The sequence below is a fragment of the Seriola lalandi genome, unplaced genomic scaffold (genome assembly GCF_002814215.2).
Source record: "Seriola lalandi dorsalis isolate HSWRI2012SDOR001 ecotype SW California unplaced genomic scaffold, Sedor1 jcf7180002054862, whole genome shotgun sequence".
NCBI lineage: Eukaryota > Metazoa > Chordata > Actinopteri > Carangiformes > Carangidae > Seriola > Seriola lalandi.
In genome coordinates, this window is record NW_019525415.1 from 236,616 (window position 1) to 254,747 (window position 18,132).

The 18,132-nt window shown below is 40.6% G+C and overlaps 2 protein-coding genes, 1 long non-coding RNA gene and 1 other non-coding gene across 5 annotated transcripts in view; 3 read left to right on the top strand and 1 right to left on the bottom strand.

The window, feature by feature from the left end:
• LOC111670859 (uncharacterized) overlaps positions 1 to 6,970 on the top strand; it is a 21,501-nt gene extending 14,531 nt beyond the window's left edge. For both annotated transcript variants that reach the window (XM_023427781.2, XM_087179745.1), the window contains exon 8: positions 415 to 6,970. In XM_023427781.2, coding sequence (XP_023283549.1) covers positions 415 to 543 — 129 coding nt within the window. In that variant the 3' untranslated portion in view covers positions 544 to 6,970. The remainder of the gene's footprint in view (positions 1 to 414) is intronic.
• A 1,088-nt stretch (positions 6,971 to 8,058) lies between these two features.
• Positions 8,059 to 8,147, top strand: trnay-gua (transfer RNA tyrosine (anticodon GUA)). Its single transcript is given in 2 exon segments — positions 8,059 to 8,095; positions 8,112 to 8,147. It is a non-coding gene; the product is annotated as a tRNA-Tyr (tRNA).
• Positions 8,148 to 10,173: 2,026 nt separating this feature from the next.
• On the bottom strand, positions 10,174 to 17,010 carry hal (histidine ammonia-lyase). Its single transcript, XM_023427810.2, has 20 exons — positions 16,714 to 17,010; positions 16,456 to 16,516; positions 16,145 to 16,172; positions 15,968 to 16,042; positions 15,806 to 15,878; positions 15,605 to 15,671; positions 15,468 to 15,505; positions 15,203 to 15,328; positions 14,912 to 15,051; positions 14,689 to 14,736; positions 14,381 to 14,528; positions 14,167 to 14,262; positions 13,716 to 13,774; positions 13,439 to 13,519; positions 13,188 to 13,253; positions 12,942 to 13,107; positions 12,557 to 12,691; positions 11,464 to 11,572; positions 11,273 to 11,342; positions 10,174 to 11,159 (listed from the first exon to the last, which is right to left on the bottom strand). The coding sequence occupies exons 1-20, from the start codon at positions 16,958 to 16,960 to the stop codon at positions 11,028 to 11,030; spliced, it is 1,965 nt and encodes a 654-aa protein (XP_023283578.1). The 5' UTR covers positions 16,961 to 17,010; the 3' UTR covers positions 10,174 to 11,027.
• Positions 11,579 to 12,450, top strand: LOC147817884 (uncharacterized). The gene is made up of 2 exons (XR_015438566.1): positions 11,579 to 11,893; positions 12,159 to 12,450. It is a non-coding gene; the product is annotated as an uncharacterized LOC147817884 (long non-coding RNA).
• Positions 17,011 to 18,132: the final 1,122 nt, after the last annotated feature.

An 18,132-nucleotide genomic window follows, 5' to 3' on the forward strand; every position in this document is an offset into this window, starting at 1 on the left:
CGTCCGTCAACGTGCACCTCCAAAAATGTCTAGGCATTTTATCGCAGCAATGTTTTGCTATATTGTGACAAACACTTACCTGCCCCATGGCATGTAGCCCTCCAAAATTAAGTCGCCAGGGGAATATTTTAGTCGCATTTGGCGAGTGGCGACCGTTAGTTTACAGCCCTGCCTTACATTAATCATGGGCACAAGAGCTCTGTTTCTCCTAAAATCTTTTCCAGGACATCAAAAACCTTCTCCAGGTTATGGATATTGTATTATGGGTGAAAAGCTTGAAAAGTTTTGAAATTTTGTCTGTGAAAATGTGTGGAAACCCTGGTTAGTGCAGATCTGATTGTGATTAGAAGCGTGGAAACATGGCACAGAATAAGACAATACTACAATTCAACCTGACATGTAGTTTCTCCGCAGTCATGCCGGAGCCTTGAACAACACTTGGAGAGCCAGGAGGCAACTTGCCAGCCATACCTTCTTGCCGCTGGAACCAGCAAGCAGTCCATCAACACTTACTACGTTGTGATCGACAAGAAAGTTGGTTGAAAGTCTAATTTCTTAGACTATAAGAATTGTGTTGTCAAGAGACAAGCTCCTAAAAATATGTATAGGTTTCATATTTATAGGTCCATGCACAATGCACCCAGTGCATTAATTCAGCACCTCAAGTTTTTTCATGGGTTATATCCAGACAAGAAATTTGTTGTTATTTGTGCCCAAGAAGGATGTTCATTGCAGCTTAACAGTTATGCAGGTTTTAGAAAGCACTTAAATGGCTCTCATAGTTCTTTTAACACAAGTAATGATTTACAAACACCACATCAGTCAGATTTAGATGAACAGAGCTCAATAGAAGATGCATTTGGCATGATTCCAGATATAACTAATCAACCATCAACACTCATCCCTGATGAATATCCATCTTATTTCTTTGTTTCATTCCCAAGATGCAAAAAAGTATGGAGTTGACAAAATTCTTACTCCATTTATAGAAGATGTAAAGATACTAGAAAATAGTGGAATGAAAGTGTCATTTGCTGATCAACCGATCTATGGCACCATAGCACAAGTAACAGGTGACAATTTAGGTCTGAACTCAGTTCTTGGTTATGTGGAGTCATTCAGTGCCAACCATTACTGCAGAATGTGTCTTATTGATAAAGCCTCCGCTCAAACAGCCTTTAGTGAAAGTGATCCACGTGTGATGTTACAGACCAGATCAACCAATGAGGAGCATTTTAGTCATCTTGTTGAGAATCCAAGAGAAAAATCTTGTTTTGGAATTAAACGCAACAGTGTTCTCAATTCCTTGTCATACTTCAAGGTATCAGATAACTTTGTGTTTGATATTATGCATGATATCTTAGAAGGTGTAGGACAATATGAGATTAAGTTATTGTTTGAATATTTGAAGCAGAACTTCATTTCTTTTGAAAACATACTCCAGCGTGTATATGCATTCAACTATGGATTCATGGATAAAAAAAATCGACCAACAGGCGTAAACATCTTCTCTACTGGCAATGGTATTGGGCTTAATGCCAGTCAAACATTGTGCCTTATTCAGAACCTCCCACTCATCTTTGGAGATATTGTACCAGAAGGTGACCGACACTGGCATTTGTTGTTACTGTTGTTGCATATTGTGAACATAGTGTTTTCACCTTGTATTACAGAGGGAATGACTGTGTTTTTGAAACATCTAATTGAAGAGCACCACAGATTATTTACAGTTTTGTATCCTCAGAATAATTTAATCCCAAAACATCACTTCATGATCCATTATCCTGAATGTATGTGCCAAATTGGTCCATTAGTACACGTTTGGAGTATGAGGTATGAAGCAAAACAAATTCTTTAAATCCATCTTAAAATATATCAGGGAACATAACTAAGACACTTGCCAAGAAACAACAAATAGCTGTTGCCTATCACTGGGAATCACTTTCTGCTAAAGGTATTGAATCTGGCCCTGTGTCATCTAAAATACTGACTGATGTTGAACATGGTGATGTGATTGCAGATTATTTTCAGATTGATATTTCAAGTGAAAAAGTGTTACAACTTGGGAGTTTCATTCTGGTCTTGTTGTTCACAGATTTTGTCAATGAGATGCCAGTGATAAATAAGATTCTTTGCATCTGTCTTAAAGGTGACATTTATTTTTTATTATCTGAAATGGAGACTGAAATTGTAGAACATTTCCATGCCTTTCATGTTGTTGACATGGTGCATAATGTTTCAGTCGTCAGACCTGATGACTTGAGATACTTCAAACCCTTTGATATCCAAATGCCTTATGGTATAACTTTTACGTTGTGCCAGACAGTTGCATTATTTAAGTTAATGGAAAATAAATATTTTTGATGCAGTCATTTTTGGAGGGATTATTTCATGTACATTTTAACTGTTAATACCAGTGGTCCATATATGCTGTATCAGCAGCACAGTAAATACTAGTTAAGTATACATTTTACATCAGTGTTACTGGTCATAACATTACTGGTCAATAACATAGTGTTGATTAAAATAAACTGGTGTTAATATTTTACACTTGGTTTGTGAAGTAACACTGCTGTAGTGCCAATTAATTAAAATGCATCCATATTGGTGTCAAAATGTTACACTATAAGAGTTTAAAGTAACACTGTTGTACTAATTAATTTAAATGTATTCATTTGGGTGTTAATATTTTACACCATCAGAGTTTGTTAAGTAACACTGTGATAGTGTTAATAATCTCAACACTATTAAAAGTGTTAATTTAACTCTGAACCAGTGGTTCCCATATAAACACTGGGTCAGTGTTAATTTTAACTCTGAGGGAGTTAAATTAGCGACTTTTGCAGTGTGGAAGGGGAATTGGACAGAGAGTGCGAGGAGGTTGGGGGGTCTGGTCCCCGACTAGGGATTTTGGCTCAAGAGCAAGGATTAGAGATGAAATGGAAGAAAGTTAAAAGGAAGGTTGTCAGCGGAGAAGTTGGAGAGAAGAGACAGAAGTTGAGCCATAAGTGTGATGAGTTGTGGAAAGAGTTACAAGCTGATGAGAAGAAATTAGACGAGGGCGCTAAGTGTGGGATACTTTACATGTTTTCTAAACTTGAAACGGAGGCTAGAAAAGACCTGGCACCCAGTGTGTTTCATAAAACGGCATGGACGAAAGAGAAAAAACAGAAAGATAAATGGAGAGCACTAATACATCAGATCACCCTAGCATGTCTCGCTCTTTTTCCAGGGCCTGACCAGCTTGGCAAGGTAGTGGAAGCAAAGAAAAACAGCTATGAAAAATAACCCTGACATCCCAGGATGTGATTGTGCAAAGTGGGAGAAGCACCTTGCTCACCACGTTAAAAATTTTAGGCTTAATGCTGATGCTGAAAATATTGAAACTCAAACTTCTCAGTCTCAATTGTTGAAACTACAACTAGATTCTGCATGCAAACAGCATAACACTGATAAGAAACAGGCAGATGGTGCAGCAGCAGCCTGCAGCCAATGACACACCAGATTTATATCCGGTCCCTGATTGGGCTCCTCAGCCAACACCTCATCAGTATCAAATGTTAGGCATGAGTGGGGGAGCTATTGGTGGACGTGGGCGCATGAGCAGGTACAGGGGTAGCTATCCTGGGTGGTCATGTGGTCGTGGATTCCGTGGACAGTATCAGAGAGACTATGACAGATGCCATATCTGTCACCAGAGAGGACATTTGGCTACAGATTGCTCAGAGCAGCCACGACAGCAAATGAGAGGGTCCATGCAAAACTCACCACAAGGGCCAGAGCCTTTTATGGCACCAAACGGAGGAACTGCACCCGGGGGACAATTTCCCTCGGTGTATCATCCTCATCAACACTGACGGGGCCCGAAAATACCTGATCATGTAGGTTTGGCAGATCCCTACATGACTGCAACTGTGGATAATGAAGAAATGCCTTTTTTAGTGGAAACTGGTGCTAGATACTCAACTATCACCTCTGAAACGCCTTCCACCGCTCTCTCCAAAGACTCACTGCATGTTGTTTGTTTCTTGGGAAAAAAATGAAGCTCTGCCCCTCACCAGACCGCTATCAGTCAGTGTAGCTGGTCAGAAGTTTTGTCATCAGTTTGTGAACTCTGAGGCTTGTCCAGTTAATCTAATGGGCAGGGACCTACTCGTTAAGTGTGGAGCCTCGGTGCTATGCAGCCCAGATGGGCTGATGGTCACGTTCCCCAATGGTTTCACTACGAACTGTTCCATCCCCTCTCCCCGTCTATTCCTCACATATGATGCTAGCTGCTGACAACACTCCACCTGCCACTCTATGGGCTGACATCTATTGGGGGTTTATTGCAGCTGAAGGTCCTCATGCAGGCGGCATAAGATCATTATTCACCCAGTGGTGCCCTTGGTTACAGGCTCTGCATCCCTATGCTCCTCCCTGCGACCCCTATCATGTTACATTGTTTTATGACAGGGACAACACAGAAGTTTATCAGCAGGCTTTTTATGCTGAACTTGAAGGCAAAGGTTTGCAGATTACCTCAGACTGTATTTTGATAGGGCGAGAGGGTGTGGCTGCTGCTGTACAACTGTCTCCTGAGCAAATGGCATGGTATGAAATGGGCTCTGAAGCCGTACCACATATCACTCTCATGGTCCATACTGAACATCAGGCTAAAGATTTAAGTCCCATATGCAAAAGACTGTTAACCGTCACGGACTGGGTGCCCACCCAGATTCCTAGTCTGTTTTATTTTTGTAGTGAAAAATCATATAAAATAATGCACGCCACCAGAGAAGTTGCTCTGTTAGAACATAAACAATGTTACAGACAGTCAGTCACATTTCTAGAGAGAGTGGTTTCAGCCACAGGCACATCCATCTCAGGCTCACATTGCTCCTCCATTTTGCAACACTCTAGGCCGTGTACTGTAAAAGACATGTTATCATTCCTAGGTCTGGCAGGGTTTAGCAGACATTTTGTCCCTCGATTCTGTGAGCTCACCTCCCCTTTGCGTGATCTAGGTAATCAGCAGGGCATGCGCAATCTCAAGGCCACTCTGACCTGGTCCACGGAAGCTGAAGCCGCTTTCATTCGTTTGAAACAAACACTGGCACAGGCAGCTGATCTTGCAGTTCCACAATACAAAGAACCCTTTTTCCTTGATGTTTCTGTAAAAGATAAAACAGCAGATGGTGTGCTTTTCCAGAAAAAAGGGGGAGGGAGACAGATATTGACATATGCTAGTGTAACACTGGATCCCACAGAAGCTAGACATCCTCCATGCACCAGACATGCAGCAGGGGTGGCTAAACTCATACAAAAAACGGCACACATAGTAATGGGACATGCATGGACAGTATTAACAACACACAGTATTGTGGCATATGTGAACTCAGCATCATTCACCATGACATCACTGAGGCAGAATAGGCTAGAGAAGTTGCTGGGAGCAGCACACATCACTTACACCCATGAAGGAATCAATATGGCAGATAATATGGGAGAAGGGACACCACGTTGTTGTGAAGAGAAAGTAGAGAGAGATGACAAGGCTAGGCCAGATTTAATATGCAAACCACTACAGGAAGCACAGGAAGAGCTATTCACTGATGGATGCTGTTTCAGACACCAAGAGAAGGGACTCCAAGCGGCCTATGCAGTCGTGATTCAATCACCACACAGCAACATGAGGACAGAACAGGTCAGAAAATGGAAGGGAAAGTTTCAGCTCAGTTGGCTGAATTGAAAGCAGTCATAGCAGCTCTAGAAGAGTCGGCAGACAAGGCAGTTAACATCTGTACTGATTCAGCTTATGTGGCAGGTGCGGTGCATGTGGAGTTGGGACAATGGAAAAGAGCCGGCTTTATAACAACAGCCAGAACACCTATTAAGCATGAGAAAGAAATGCAACAATTAGTCGAAGCATTAATGAAACCAGCAAAAGTGGCAGTGATAAAATGCAAGGGACATGATAAAGCAGACACATTCATGGCCAAGGGGAATAACGAGGCTGATAGAGTAGCCAAACAGACAGCAGGTTATTTACCACAGTACATGATGATGCAGGCAGAGGTGACAGTGCAGGATATCCTTCCGAAGTGCGATGTAAATATGTTAATAAAGGAACAAGAAAAGGCATTTCCATATGACATATCAGTATGGAGAGAGAGAGGTGCAACAAGACAGGGGGAGATATGGAGAGCCGCAGATGGCAGACCAGTTCTCCCACCCGGTATGGTCAGCTAACGGCTCTCATTTCAGCTTTTTCCACTCAGGTTCAGGACAAAGGAGACGTCACACGGCCGGTTGGGTGTTGCTAAAAGTCTTCAAAAGAAAGTGGTCTGAACCGAGGTGGAACGGGTGGTTGAGCGCACCTCATGTGCAGTAAGGTTGAAAGGAAAAGGAGATACATGGTATCATTGGAGCAGGTGCACTCCAGCTGAAGCACCTTCACGCTCATTACAGGAGGTTCGAGAGGCGTTGTCAGAGACGTAGTGGAAGCCAACAGTAGGGCTTGGAGTTTCGCTCAGATAAGTTAGCATTTCATATATTGCTTTTTGAAGAAGTGTTCCCAGTGAAATAGGATAGTAGGTTGCAAGTGCTCTCTAAGTGAAGGTTTTGCTTAGATACAAGGAACAGATAAGTCCTGGGCAGAAGGTTTTTTATTATTGCTGCAAATTTTTACTAAGCATTAAATATCTATTTTTGAAGTTTTAACAAAGTGTGAAGTGTAAGTTTGCAATCCTAAAATTTGTGCCTGCCTCAGCACCTACAGCGGGAGGCTGGAGGATGCTCGGGGTAATGTGTTTAATATCTCTTGTGATTGTTTTACCAGTTTTAATTTGGGAAACGCTGCAGCGGTCGAGAGGAGACCACGGAGACCAAAGACAGGTGAAGCTGACACCACTCAATCGCACCAGAAGACAGGTGCAGCACACTCATCTTCTGACAGTGCCCTAAGTATGTATGGAGGTATTGAGTTAAACTTTGGTTGAAAAAGGAGGTGCATGCCACATGTTTGGTGAACAGTGTTGTACTGTTATTCCCAATAACACAGCTCCTGATGGGTCTGTAACCAGAGCATTGCAGGCTATCAGAGCATTAAATGATGAAATGGCTTCTCACACTGGTATTGACGATGCTTTCACTGACATATTAGATTCTTGGTTTGGCAAATGGCGCAACCTGGTGATCTCCGTTGTCTCCTCCCTGATTGCAGTGACAGGTATGTTGGTTTTGTGTGGATGTTGCTGTGTACCTTGTATCCGTTCTCTATGTGTTCGCCTTATCACAGCCACCATAGAGGGTAAAGCCCCGCCACCACCTCCATACCAGATGCCCCTCCTGGGGGGAGAGGTGGATGTGACTGATGAGGAGGATGACATGGTGATAGTAAGGTAACAGGAATACAGTAAAGATTGATCTCAGAAATGTCTGAGATCAAAAGGGGGAATTGTAGAGGATTTTATATTAATCTGTTGTGTGCTTTTAATAAAACAGTGTGTGCATTGTTGATGTAATCATAATATGCTTATAACTAATTGACTTTTTATAAGACTTGCTGTGCAACGTTACAGAAGAACAGACTGAACCTATGATATTGTTTGAAGGCCATCCTTTTTCTAATGCTATATTGCTGTTAGCTTTAATAAATGCTGGGATTTGAACTTTGAATGAGTGTCCTGTTTCCTTCATCAAACCAACACGTGAGTTCAGGTGATGAACTCAACACTGTTTAAATTAGGATGGGTGACAAGTGTTAGAAAAATATGTTAAATTTAAACTTTTTCCATTCCTTGTTTTTTTAGTTGCAATGTGGGCATGAGCTACAGGTAAATTAGCTAACTTAAAGTTAGCTTTAGCAAACATTAGCTCTCACAACACGAATTTTAACTTCATAATTTTAAGGGGTTTTGCTTAAAACTCTAGCAACCGCACTTTCGTCATGTAGTAGGTAGCAAGGTTTTGGGTGTTGTGTTACGAAGACTGAAACAATTTGACCAAAATAATAATAGCGTATCTGTCGGAGAGGTTAGCTTTGAATACAGTATAGTGTGTAGCTGGTGTATCGTCCCTTCGATAGCTCAGTTGGTAGAGCGGAGGACTGTAGTGGCTGTGCAGCTGAAATCCTTAGGTCGCTGGTTCGAATCCGGCTCGAAGGAGACTCCTTTTTCTTTTTCTTTTTTTTCCTTCCTTGGGTCAGTGTCGAATATGCGGATGGCGATCCCTCTTGGGAGCAGCCGAAATATAACGGCAACATTGACCCATACAGTCTGCATGGCTAACTGTGTCTTATGTTTGTAATAAAAGAACATGGAATTTTTTTAATTTCACTAAAAAGTAGTTTCCACCCCTATAACGTTTGTAAATTCTGCCTCCAAATACCTACAACCCTACACAGGATTATTGTTTTGTATTGATTGGGATTGGTTGTATTGATTTGAAACATGTGCAGGCTTGGTGTACTATTTTTTAGAACATTTAGACGTACATGTACAGTGCTTTACAGCGTTTTAGGCACTAAAGGTAATGTGAGGATGCTTTCAAAAATAATGCCATTAATAGTTTTTTATTTATCTGCGCACAAGTGCAGTAAACAGACAAAAACCTAAATTAAATCTATACTGTGACCACCCTTTGCCAATCTAAACATCTAATGTGCCTAAAACGTCTGCACAGTAGGCTATGTATACACTTGGGCTAATAAATGTTTGCTAATAAACATTTCTAGCATGGACCTAAGCTGTAGGAAGTGAAGCTAACTTAGATTCTTGCCCTGGTGTAACCTCTATCAGACTCCTCTGTTTAATCAGGAGTGACTGTCTTTAAGCCTATGTTTATGGCTGTGGTGGAATCACATTATTTCCCATTCATTCAATGATAAGCGTTTGTAAAGTCCACAAGTCACTGCAGAAAACTAAATTTAGCAGTTGAGGTTATGTTTGTATAAGGTTGAGATTGCAACAATACAATTTAACTTGTCCCACCAAATTCAGTCAGGCTAAAGCACAAGTCTTTATTGTAACGTTGTACTGTATCTGTGTACAACAGACTTCTGCCCCCTGTGCTATTATCTGTCACGAGTTGTTTGTGTAACCTTTGAATTTGTTGACCAAAGCTGCCCTTACAGGTCTGTGACTTACCACTTCAGGATTTTCCCCTCTGCACCTCAAGATGGCAGAGTGGCTTCTCAGCCCAGACAGGTAAGTGCTTTTTAACTGGACTGGAAAACTTCTGACAAACTTACTTCCCCTAAGGTTTAACACACAGGGAGACATTTCTGAGTGCGCATGTATTTTAGATTTAGACACAGATAATTATTTATATTTCATTAATTCATGAATGTATATTTTACTTTATCACTAATAATTACAGATAATTACTGAAACTATCAGTCAATTCACTGATTTACAAAAAAAAAGATTTTTGATAGATGTTTGATCTTAATAGTAATTTATGTAATTTAAAATGCCAGCATTGTTCCCGGCTCCCAAAAGGGAAGATTTAAACCTTCTTTGTGTCATAGAAAATCGTAAACCCAATATCTTTGGGTTTTAGACTGTTAGTTGGATAAAGCAAGGAATCTGAACGTCACCTACACCTCTGGTAACTTATAATTCACTTTCTTGTTAGCGGTTAGTCTTGAAGTTCTTCAGTACAACTTTGAAGTATTTGTAGTTGACTTGAGTGTGTCCTTTTTTATGCTCAATTTCATTTCTCAGAGAAACATTGTCCTCTTTACCCAACTGCATTTATTTTACAGCTGTAATTACTAGGTACTTTTCAGGTTAACATTTTACAAAACATATCAGCTTTTCAAAAACAATTCTGTTAAAAAAAAAGTGCATTTTACACTAAAATAAGTAAATTTATCCAATGTTTCAGTAAAACAGCAAAGAAAGAAAGAAAAGTTGAATCATAAATCAGGTTTTCCCTCTTTCCTCTCCCACTAATCAGCTCATGACCTCTCAGGTTTATCTTGTGACCCTTCAGAGGGGTCCATCCCCTATTGTAGGTTGGGAAACACTGGAATAAACTTAAGTGTACCTCAAGTAAGAAGATAAAACTAAGAAAAGGATCTGAGTACTTTGCCACTGTGTATCATTAGGTAAATTAACTTCTATCAACTACAAACGTATCCAAGTGAGCAGAGGCAGGACTCACATACTCAGACAAATAATTAAAGAATGCAGCTGTTAAAAATTTTATTGTTGTCTAAGTTTGAAATGTAGAGATGAGAGAGATGTAAAATTTCATATAATTACACCAGAACAACAACATAAATGTAATTGTAGTAATGTTCATGCTACATCATTAATTTCATATGAAAATGGTGCAGTGGCTGAGGTAGTCATGTGGCAATAACAACTAAATTAGACATTTTAAAGGGACAACAAACGTTTAGATAAATACAACTCTAATGCACAGTGATGTGGGGCAGTGTATGTGCAAGTTCAACACTCAATAATTACTAAAGAAATATACACTCCCTGGCCACTTTATTAGGTACACCTATACAATCTAATGCAATTCAGTACAACAGCTCTGCCACATATTTGACCTTTACAAAACTTATGATGTTATATTTATATAAAGTTTATATATAGTTTCAGAGAAGTGTTGATTCCATAAGTCTATTAGAGGTCGTGGTTAGCGGTGGTGTTGTAATGGACTACATTATATTAAAATATGTTTCTATTATTCCCATGTTTGTCAAAACTGAACATTATTATCTTCATAAAGGAAAAATGTATTGCTGGGCTGCTGTATGGGATTGCATTAGATTTTATGTAAGTCACATATAAAATGGCCACCGAGTTTGCATGTGTGTAGATATAATACGCCCATTTCTTAAATTATCAACATATCAAGGATCAAAAATTTTAATGTCAGAAATCAAAGTATGAACTTAGTCAACAACATTGCATCTTAAAATCAATGTCCAATCAAAGATTTTGTTTGGTTTTCATTCAAATTCACAAAAGCCTCAAATACTTTTAGTTGTTGCAAAAGAAAAAAAACAAACATTTTTGAACATGCATTCACTCATGACGGACACGTTTCCTCGGCGATGCTGGAGGCTCCAGGGAGAAGGCAGTAGGAGAGACGGGGCGGGACTCTGGGATGTACTCTGTCTGATACTTGTCAATGTAAGGTTTGGCCACATTCCACACCTGAGTTGAAAATATAAACATGCAATTAAAAAAAAAAATCCATCCCTGTGGAGCTTACATGTTCACAGACGGTGAACACATTTTATAGTCACTCCTCAAGAGTCGGCACTTGCCTTCTGGTCAAGTAGGAGACGGTGAATAGCTTCGATGTCTGGAGACATGAATCTGTCTTTAATCCAGGGTCTTTTAATGACAGAGGAGAAGGAGAGAGTCAGAAGTGGAACAGTGGATAAATATTAACTATCCTGTTCATCATTTCACTGGACTGAGAGACGTGTACCTTGGCCACATCTGTTTGACTTACTTGACCACACTGCGCACAAGTTCATAGACCTTCTCCAGTGGAGTGGTGGTACGAAGAGGGCGGAGGAACTCGATACCCTGACAGGCAGCCAGCAGCTCTATAGCAAGAACTAATCACAGAAAACATCACTTAGATTTAGCAAAATGTTTATTATTGGTAACGAAATGCTAACCAATAGGATACCATGTTTCTAATTTGTTATTTATAAAATCCAGTTTTAAGTTGTAATTATTTAAGCCACAAAATTAAAGTGTTACACAACTTTTGATGTCACTGCTCTTGGCATGTTACATGACAATCCTGTGTTTGCGTTACGGCCACAGTGCTGCTGGACACAGTGAAATGGATTACACAATGTGTGGGACCGGATGAAATACATGACATCATATGATAATAGAAATATTAAAGGACAATTGTCATACAGCCCTCTGTAAGTTTTCTTTTTCAGTCTGTTCCAACATACAACAACTATTGTATCTTATTCTTTCTTTTCTTGTGAATAATAGAAAAGAAATTTGGTCACAGAGGCACTGATGTAGTTATGTATTTTTTAACCTCTAGTTTTATGTTTAACCACTATATCCACTCAATGTGCTTTGATTTTAGACCATGCAAATGTTTGCTGATGCTGCTCTATCCGCAGTGTACACTGGCATGGTTTTCAACAACGTTACCTTTGCACTTTTCTGTTACAGAATCACCAGGAACCGTCCAGTAAATCTCTTTGAACCAGAGGCAGCTGCTGATTTAAAGGCTCACATGACACTGCAGGGTTTGTTGTTAATTTATGTACAGTGACTCATCTGTGTAGCAGCTCATGTATTTGTGACTTATCACTTTGAAGTCATATTTCATTTGTTAAGTCATTTTATTGACTGTTTATTGGTAAAATATTTCCCCGGAGGCCGACAGTCCCTACATGAGAAAACCATGCAATAGTTGATTAAATTGGAGTTTGTAAATGTAATAAATGAATCAATGTGGAAATGTTTTGACGCTCACATTTGTGCCTCAATATGAAACAGAAGTGCTCTAATCGGAGCTGTCTTATTATTAGTAGTAATTTACTTATAATGGTAAGAAAGAAGCTAACCTTGCTCCACATGCTCTATGACCCTCAGGGCCTTCCTGGCAGCCCAGCCTCCCATAGACACATGGTCCTCTGTGGCAGCACTAGTAGACAAGGAGTCCACAGAGGATGGATGACACAGAACTTTGTTTTCTGAAACTAGACACAGAATTAAAAAAAGGACATTAGAGTTAAGGTTCATACTAAATCATTCAGCAAAAAGGGACATAAATACGGATAAATGATAAAATGCTGTTCAACTTAAAAACACTGAACATCTTTTTGTACAAAATATTCTACCTGAAATTCATATTCAGTATTAAAACCTAGTCTACCAACAAAGAAATCTATTTTATTATGCACTTTACTTATGCTCATGCTATTTTGTTTAATGTTTTTGCACACCGACCCAAGGCAGCTGCGGTACAGTGGGCAATCATGAACCCTGAGTTGAGTCCTCCCTCATTGACGAGGAAGGCAGGCAGCTCACTCAGCGAGGGGTTACACAACCTCTCGATCCTCCTCTCACTGATAGACGCCAGCTCATGGACTGCAATGGCTAAAAAGTCCAGAGCCTAAGAGAGGAAAGAGCGGTGAAAGAGAGGAGAACAAAATCTACAACAATGACCAAAACCTTGTTTGGTGAGTCACGAACCTTAGCTGGATATTCTCCGTGGAAATTCCCACCTGAAATGGTCTCACCTCTTTCCGCAAACACCATCTTGTACAGCTGTTAAGAAAAATAGATCGCAAACTGATTTCCAATAAAAATCCAACGTACAATTTGTGGCAGAACCTGGAATTTGAGGTTGAACCAATTAACAGTTTAAAGTGCAGAGACAAAAGTGGCACATTGAGATTCACGTAAGAGACTTTGCCTCCAGCTTGCAAGTCAGGGAAGGATACAGGGTTGTCAGTGGCACTGTTGATTTCCGTATTGATGATGTTCTGGACAAATTTTATTGTGTCATTGGTGACTCCGTGAACCTGTGCAGAGGAAGAGAAGGTTATGCTCAAAATCTGAATACTCTGCTTCAGGACTGCATCCCTCATATGGGATCTACCACATGAGTTTTTCCTTCTCCTAACTGAGAGTCGGAGGATAGAGGGTGTACAGAGTGTAAAGCCCTCTGGGCCAAGCTTGTGATTTTGGGATATATAAATAAACTTTACTTGAGGTTACCTGAGGACAGCATCGCATGGTGTAGGCATCCTGGACTCTGTCACAGAAACGGTGGCTTTCTGGAAAAACGCACCAACGCCAGATGACACACATTAAGTGCTGCATGTTTAAGGATGCAATGCAGGCACAGTGTTGCCAAAAGCTATATTTGATTAAATCCTGTGGGGAAATACACCCTCTGCATTTGACCCATCCTAGCTATTTATGGTACATTTTATGGTATGTGGTACAGTGGAGGGCCAAAGCGGAGTGTTCCCGCCTTGATCACGAGCAGTGGTAAAAAATATTTCTTATAGAAACCCTGACAAACAGAGAGACAACATTCAGCTGCCACACAGTGTGTCCAGTGTGAGCCTTAGCCCAGATATTATGTGTGTAATGATTACTTTGCGTAACTATTTTATCATGTTCTGTTGCTCGTCTGCTTTAGAATCCGGGTCTGTCCTCTGACCTGCAATCTGGGATGGATGGTGATCGGAGTCCAGCAGTGAGCGGAAGCGTTGGGCCACCTCTATCTGTCCTGGGTGGGGCCGCAGAATATGGATGTCTGTATGGGAGGAGACCAGAAAATAAGAAAGGATGGACAAGATGCAGGATCTTGAAACCGGAGGTAAATACTTTCATCTACTTTTGTGACTTTGTTCACCACCACTGATGCTGCTCACCACTGTCAAAAGCCTTGGTGGTTCCCTTTAGCACCTCCAGAGTGAGAGCAGCGATGATGTCTGCCTGCTGGGCGATCGACTGGGCTCGCTCCACAGCCTCCGCCCCCAGAGAGGTGATCATCTGGGTCCCGTTGATCAGAGCAAGGCCCTGTGAAGGACAATAAGATGTTTTCTCAACTTAAAGAAACCACTACTTCTTCTAAATTCCGTACGTGAGAAAACACAATGCATTCCCAGTGAACCCTGGGCTGATATCTTTAATACGGGCAAATCAAATAAGAGAGCGCGTGGTTGGATTTAAACATAACCTCTTTAGGCTTTAGTGATATTGGCTTCAGTCCATGGGCCTCCAGGACCTGACCAGAGATGAAAGGAGAAAAAAACATGTAAAAGGTCAAGGGACATCAAAAAGCAAACATGCTTTCCTATTGGATCATGCAACCTTTCACTTTCACAAGTAAAAGGCACATTTCCTGCAGCATGAAGCAAGTTATTGTTTTACAACCACGAAAAAAGTCATTCTGATCTTACATATTTGGCATCTGCCCAGCCGCTCTTAGGAGACCACATTTTACCCTCTCCCATCAGCCCTAGGGCCAGGTGAGAGAGGGGTGCCAGGTCTCCACTAGCACCCACTGTTCCCTTCTCTGGGACGAAGGAGAGGCAGGAAGCTGTAGGGGCAAAGTAAGATTCATATGACAGTTCCCAATACTAATCCTTACATGAAAATATCAGTCAATTATCAGTTATCTCAGTCAACGGAAACTGATAGCTCAGGTCAGCTAAGGTTAAGTGAGGTTGCCGGGTGCAGTTGAAGCTTACCGTTGAAGGCCTGAATCATGGCATGAAGGGTTTCCAGAGAAATCCCACTGTGCCCTTTGGCCAGAACATTGATCCTCAGAGCGAGCAGCATGCGGGTCCTCTCTGGGCTTAATGGGTTCCCCACACCTGCACACCACAGCATATCATTGATGATGCTGACATAAATACAGAAGTACCTAAAACACCTTGTCAGGAGCACTGGATATCTGGAAATCTTCAACTCGAAACAAGAAAGTAAAGTGAGCTTTATGGAGACTTTTATTACCTGCTGAGTGTGACCGCACCAAGTTCTCCTGCAGCTCCCTGTAGGAAAAAAAGGGCATGGTCATGAATCACCACATAAGAAAGGGCTCATTCTTCAACAGTCGAAGGAGGAAATATATAATAAATTATTGTCCTTACTTGAGCTTGCTGACAGGAATGACAGTTCGGGCAAATTTGCCAAAACCTGTTGTGATTCCATAGACAACTGGTGGCACAGAGAAGTGAAAACATAGAATCATTTATTTCTGGAGACTGTAGTTTTGCAGCAGCTGGTTAATATTCAGATCGATGCATTTAATGTCTTTGCAGACGGACATTTATTCTTAAATTTATCTTAACCTTTGTTTTCTTTGACAATGGTGTCCAAAAGGTCTCTGGATTGCACAACTTTTTTTTCTGCCTCCGGAGTCAGCTGAAAATGTCGGTAAAGGAAATGATTACACTAAGTCAAAGATTACCACAGACAAGAAATGACAACAAATACAATTTGTTGATTATTACCTTTATCTTGTAGAGTCCTCTGCCTAGGTTGACCAAATCTGTTGATGTCAGGCTGCTGCCATCCAAGGAAAGATACTGTACAGGGAGATGTGTGTTAGATAGAAGTGGAAATATATCACGTGTTTTCGTCTTTTCGTCTTTTCGTCTTTTGCAGAAATGGGTAAAGTGAAAGCTTACTTCTCCAGGTTCTTTGTATGCTGCTGTTCTTTTTCACATTTTTTAATTAAGGATAACATTCAGCAAAATACAGTGTTAACCCTATACCGAAAATAAGACATTATTTTATTACAGAAATAATAAAGCCCAGTGTTACATCATTAAATATATGGCAAAGATTTATTTTATTCTTCCAAAAGTCATTGATACCCACAGCCGAAAACAATGTAATGGTATGAACAATGAAAACTCCATCTAGTACCATGAGTACTTACTACCCACTGCAGTACCCAGATACCCACTATGGCATAAGTACACAGGTTTGAGGATACAGATGAGAAACTCCAGGCTCACACGGGATGAAGTCAGGAGACATGGTATCTCCTTCAATAGCTGGAAGTACAAGATAACAATACAAATTGCATTTTCTCTCATTGGTTGATACTGTAATTACATTTAACGTTTAGTCATTACGTGACTGACTATGCGCAATTACGCACAAATTACGCACAGCTAGAGGTAAAAGATCTCCAGTGTCCCCAAGTGTAATGCAAACACTTCTTATATTTTTTCATGCACACGGTCATTACCGATCTCGACAAAGTCATTGTCCTCCAGCACATCCTCGATGGTGTCATCCGCGTCCAACAAACCCAAACCCTGGCACCTGCGCACAACGAAGCGCGTGTCCTTCACCGCTGTGATGCCGCCGTTGTCTGGTTTGTTCTTGATGTAACGTTTTAGCGCCTCTTGTCCGAGCCACCTGATGGGGTTGGTGGTATCCCGGCATGGCACTGCCAGCCACTCATCTCTGATGTGGACAGTAAAACGAGGCATTGCGCTTTAGCGGGACTCTACTTGCAGTGAGCGCTGCTCATCGCTGTGCAAAGTACCACCCTGAGCTTCAGCAAGTTTCGCCACCAATCAGACGCACCGCTGGCGAGTCCCGCCTCGCCGGTGTCACACCTCTCGGGACCACTGACCTCCTCAGGTCAGTACACAGATGTTTGGACATATTGTAAACGTGATGAGTGAAGTTTGTTTGGAGATATTTTTTGTATTGTTTTCAAAGAAACATGTAACATGCAAACCAATTATTGTTGCACTACCAACAACAAATCAAGTATCTGTTGTAGTTGCTTGTTGAATTTAATTCTCAAAAGGACTTGAAACACATTCCACAAATTACACTGGAATCCTATTACTAGTGATGCCTTTACTTTCTATCAGACATTTTGAGTGAATGTAAATGTCATACAGGGTGGACACAATATTATGAACATTTTGAACTCAATTTGTTGGTTCAACATAATGTCAGGTGGTAGAGGTGCAACAAATTAATATTTTGATGTGATTACATCAGATTTATTTGTGTTCATCACCAAAATCTCACATTCTACTCACCGTCTGATTTAATTTCAGCGGATATTAATAAATGCAATTATTAAAAAAAAAAAAAAGCTCAGTGTGTCTACATTTCTACTATCTACTATTTTCAAACTTTCGTCAGGGATGCAGTTTATCTCTCTCCCCATTTTACTCTGTAGGAAGGACCAAACAGAAATGTTATAAATTGTCAGAAGGCCTTTTCAGTGTCTTTTTGTATTTGTGTAAAATTATATAAACATTGCAATTTGATGCACTTAAAACTAATGTATTGTTTTTACACCACCAACACCAACACTACCATAACCTGTGGGTCAAAAAATGACCATGGTTTGTACCAGTGATTTAAGGTTTGCCAGTGTTGATTAAACCTGAGCATGTGTTCGTAATGATCCCACTTCAGTTGCTAACATTAACGCCTCAACATGAACCTTTACCTAATCTCAGATGACACTTTTAGACTGATTGAATTTGCCTTGTCGGATTCCTTTGTTTGTCTTGCACCACAGACCAAACACTATTTCATAATAACACAAAACATACATTACAAAACAATCATTCAGCCAGTCAGCAGAATATTATTGCAAACAAACATTTGTACTATAGTCAAATATTACAACAAC

Excerpts from the sequence above, each read along its gene's own strand:
- hal (XM_023427810.2), bottom strand. The coding sequence starts at position 16,960 with ATGCCTCGTTTTACTGTCCACATCAGAGATGAGTGGCTGGCAGTGCCA. Across the intron at positions 16,517-16,713 it reads CAATGACTTTGTCGAGATCG|CTATTGAAGGAGATACCATG; the intron begins GTAATGACCGTG and ends TTGTACTTCCAG. Across the intron at positions 15,879-15,967 it reads GAGGACTCTACAAGATAAAG|CTGACTCCGGAGGCAGAAAA; the intron begins GTAATAATCAAC and ends CGACATTTTCAG.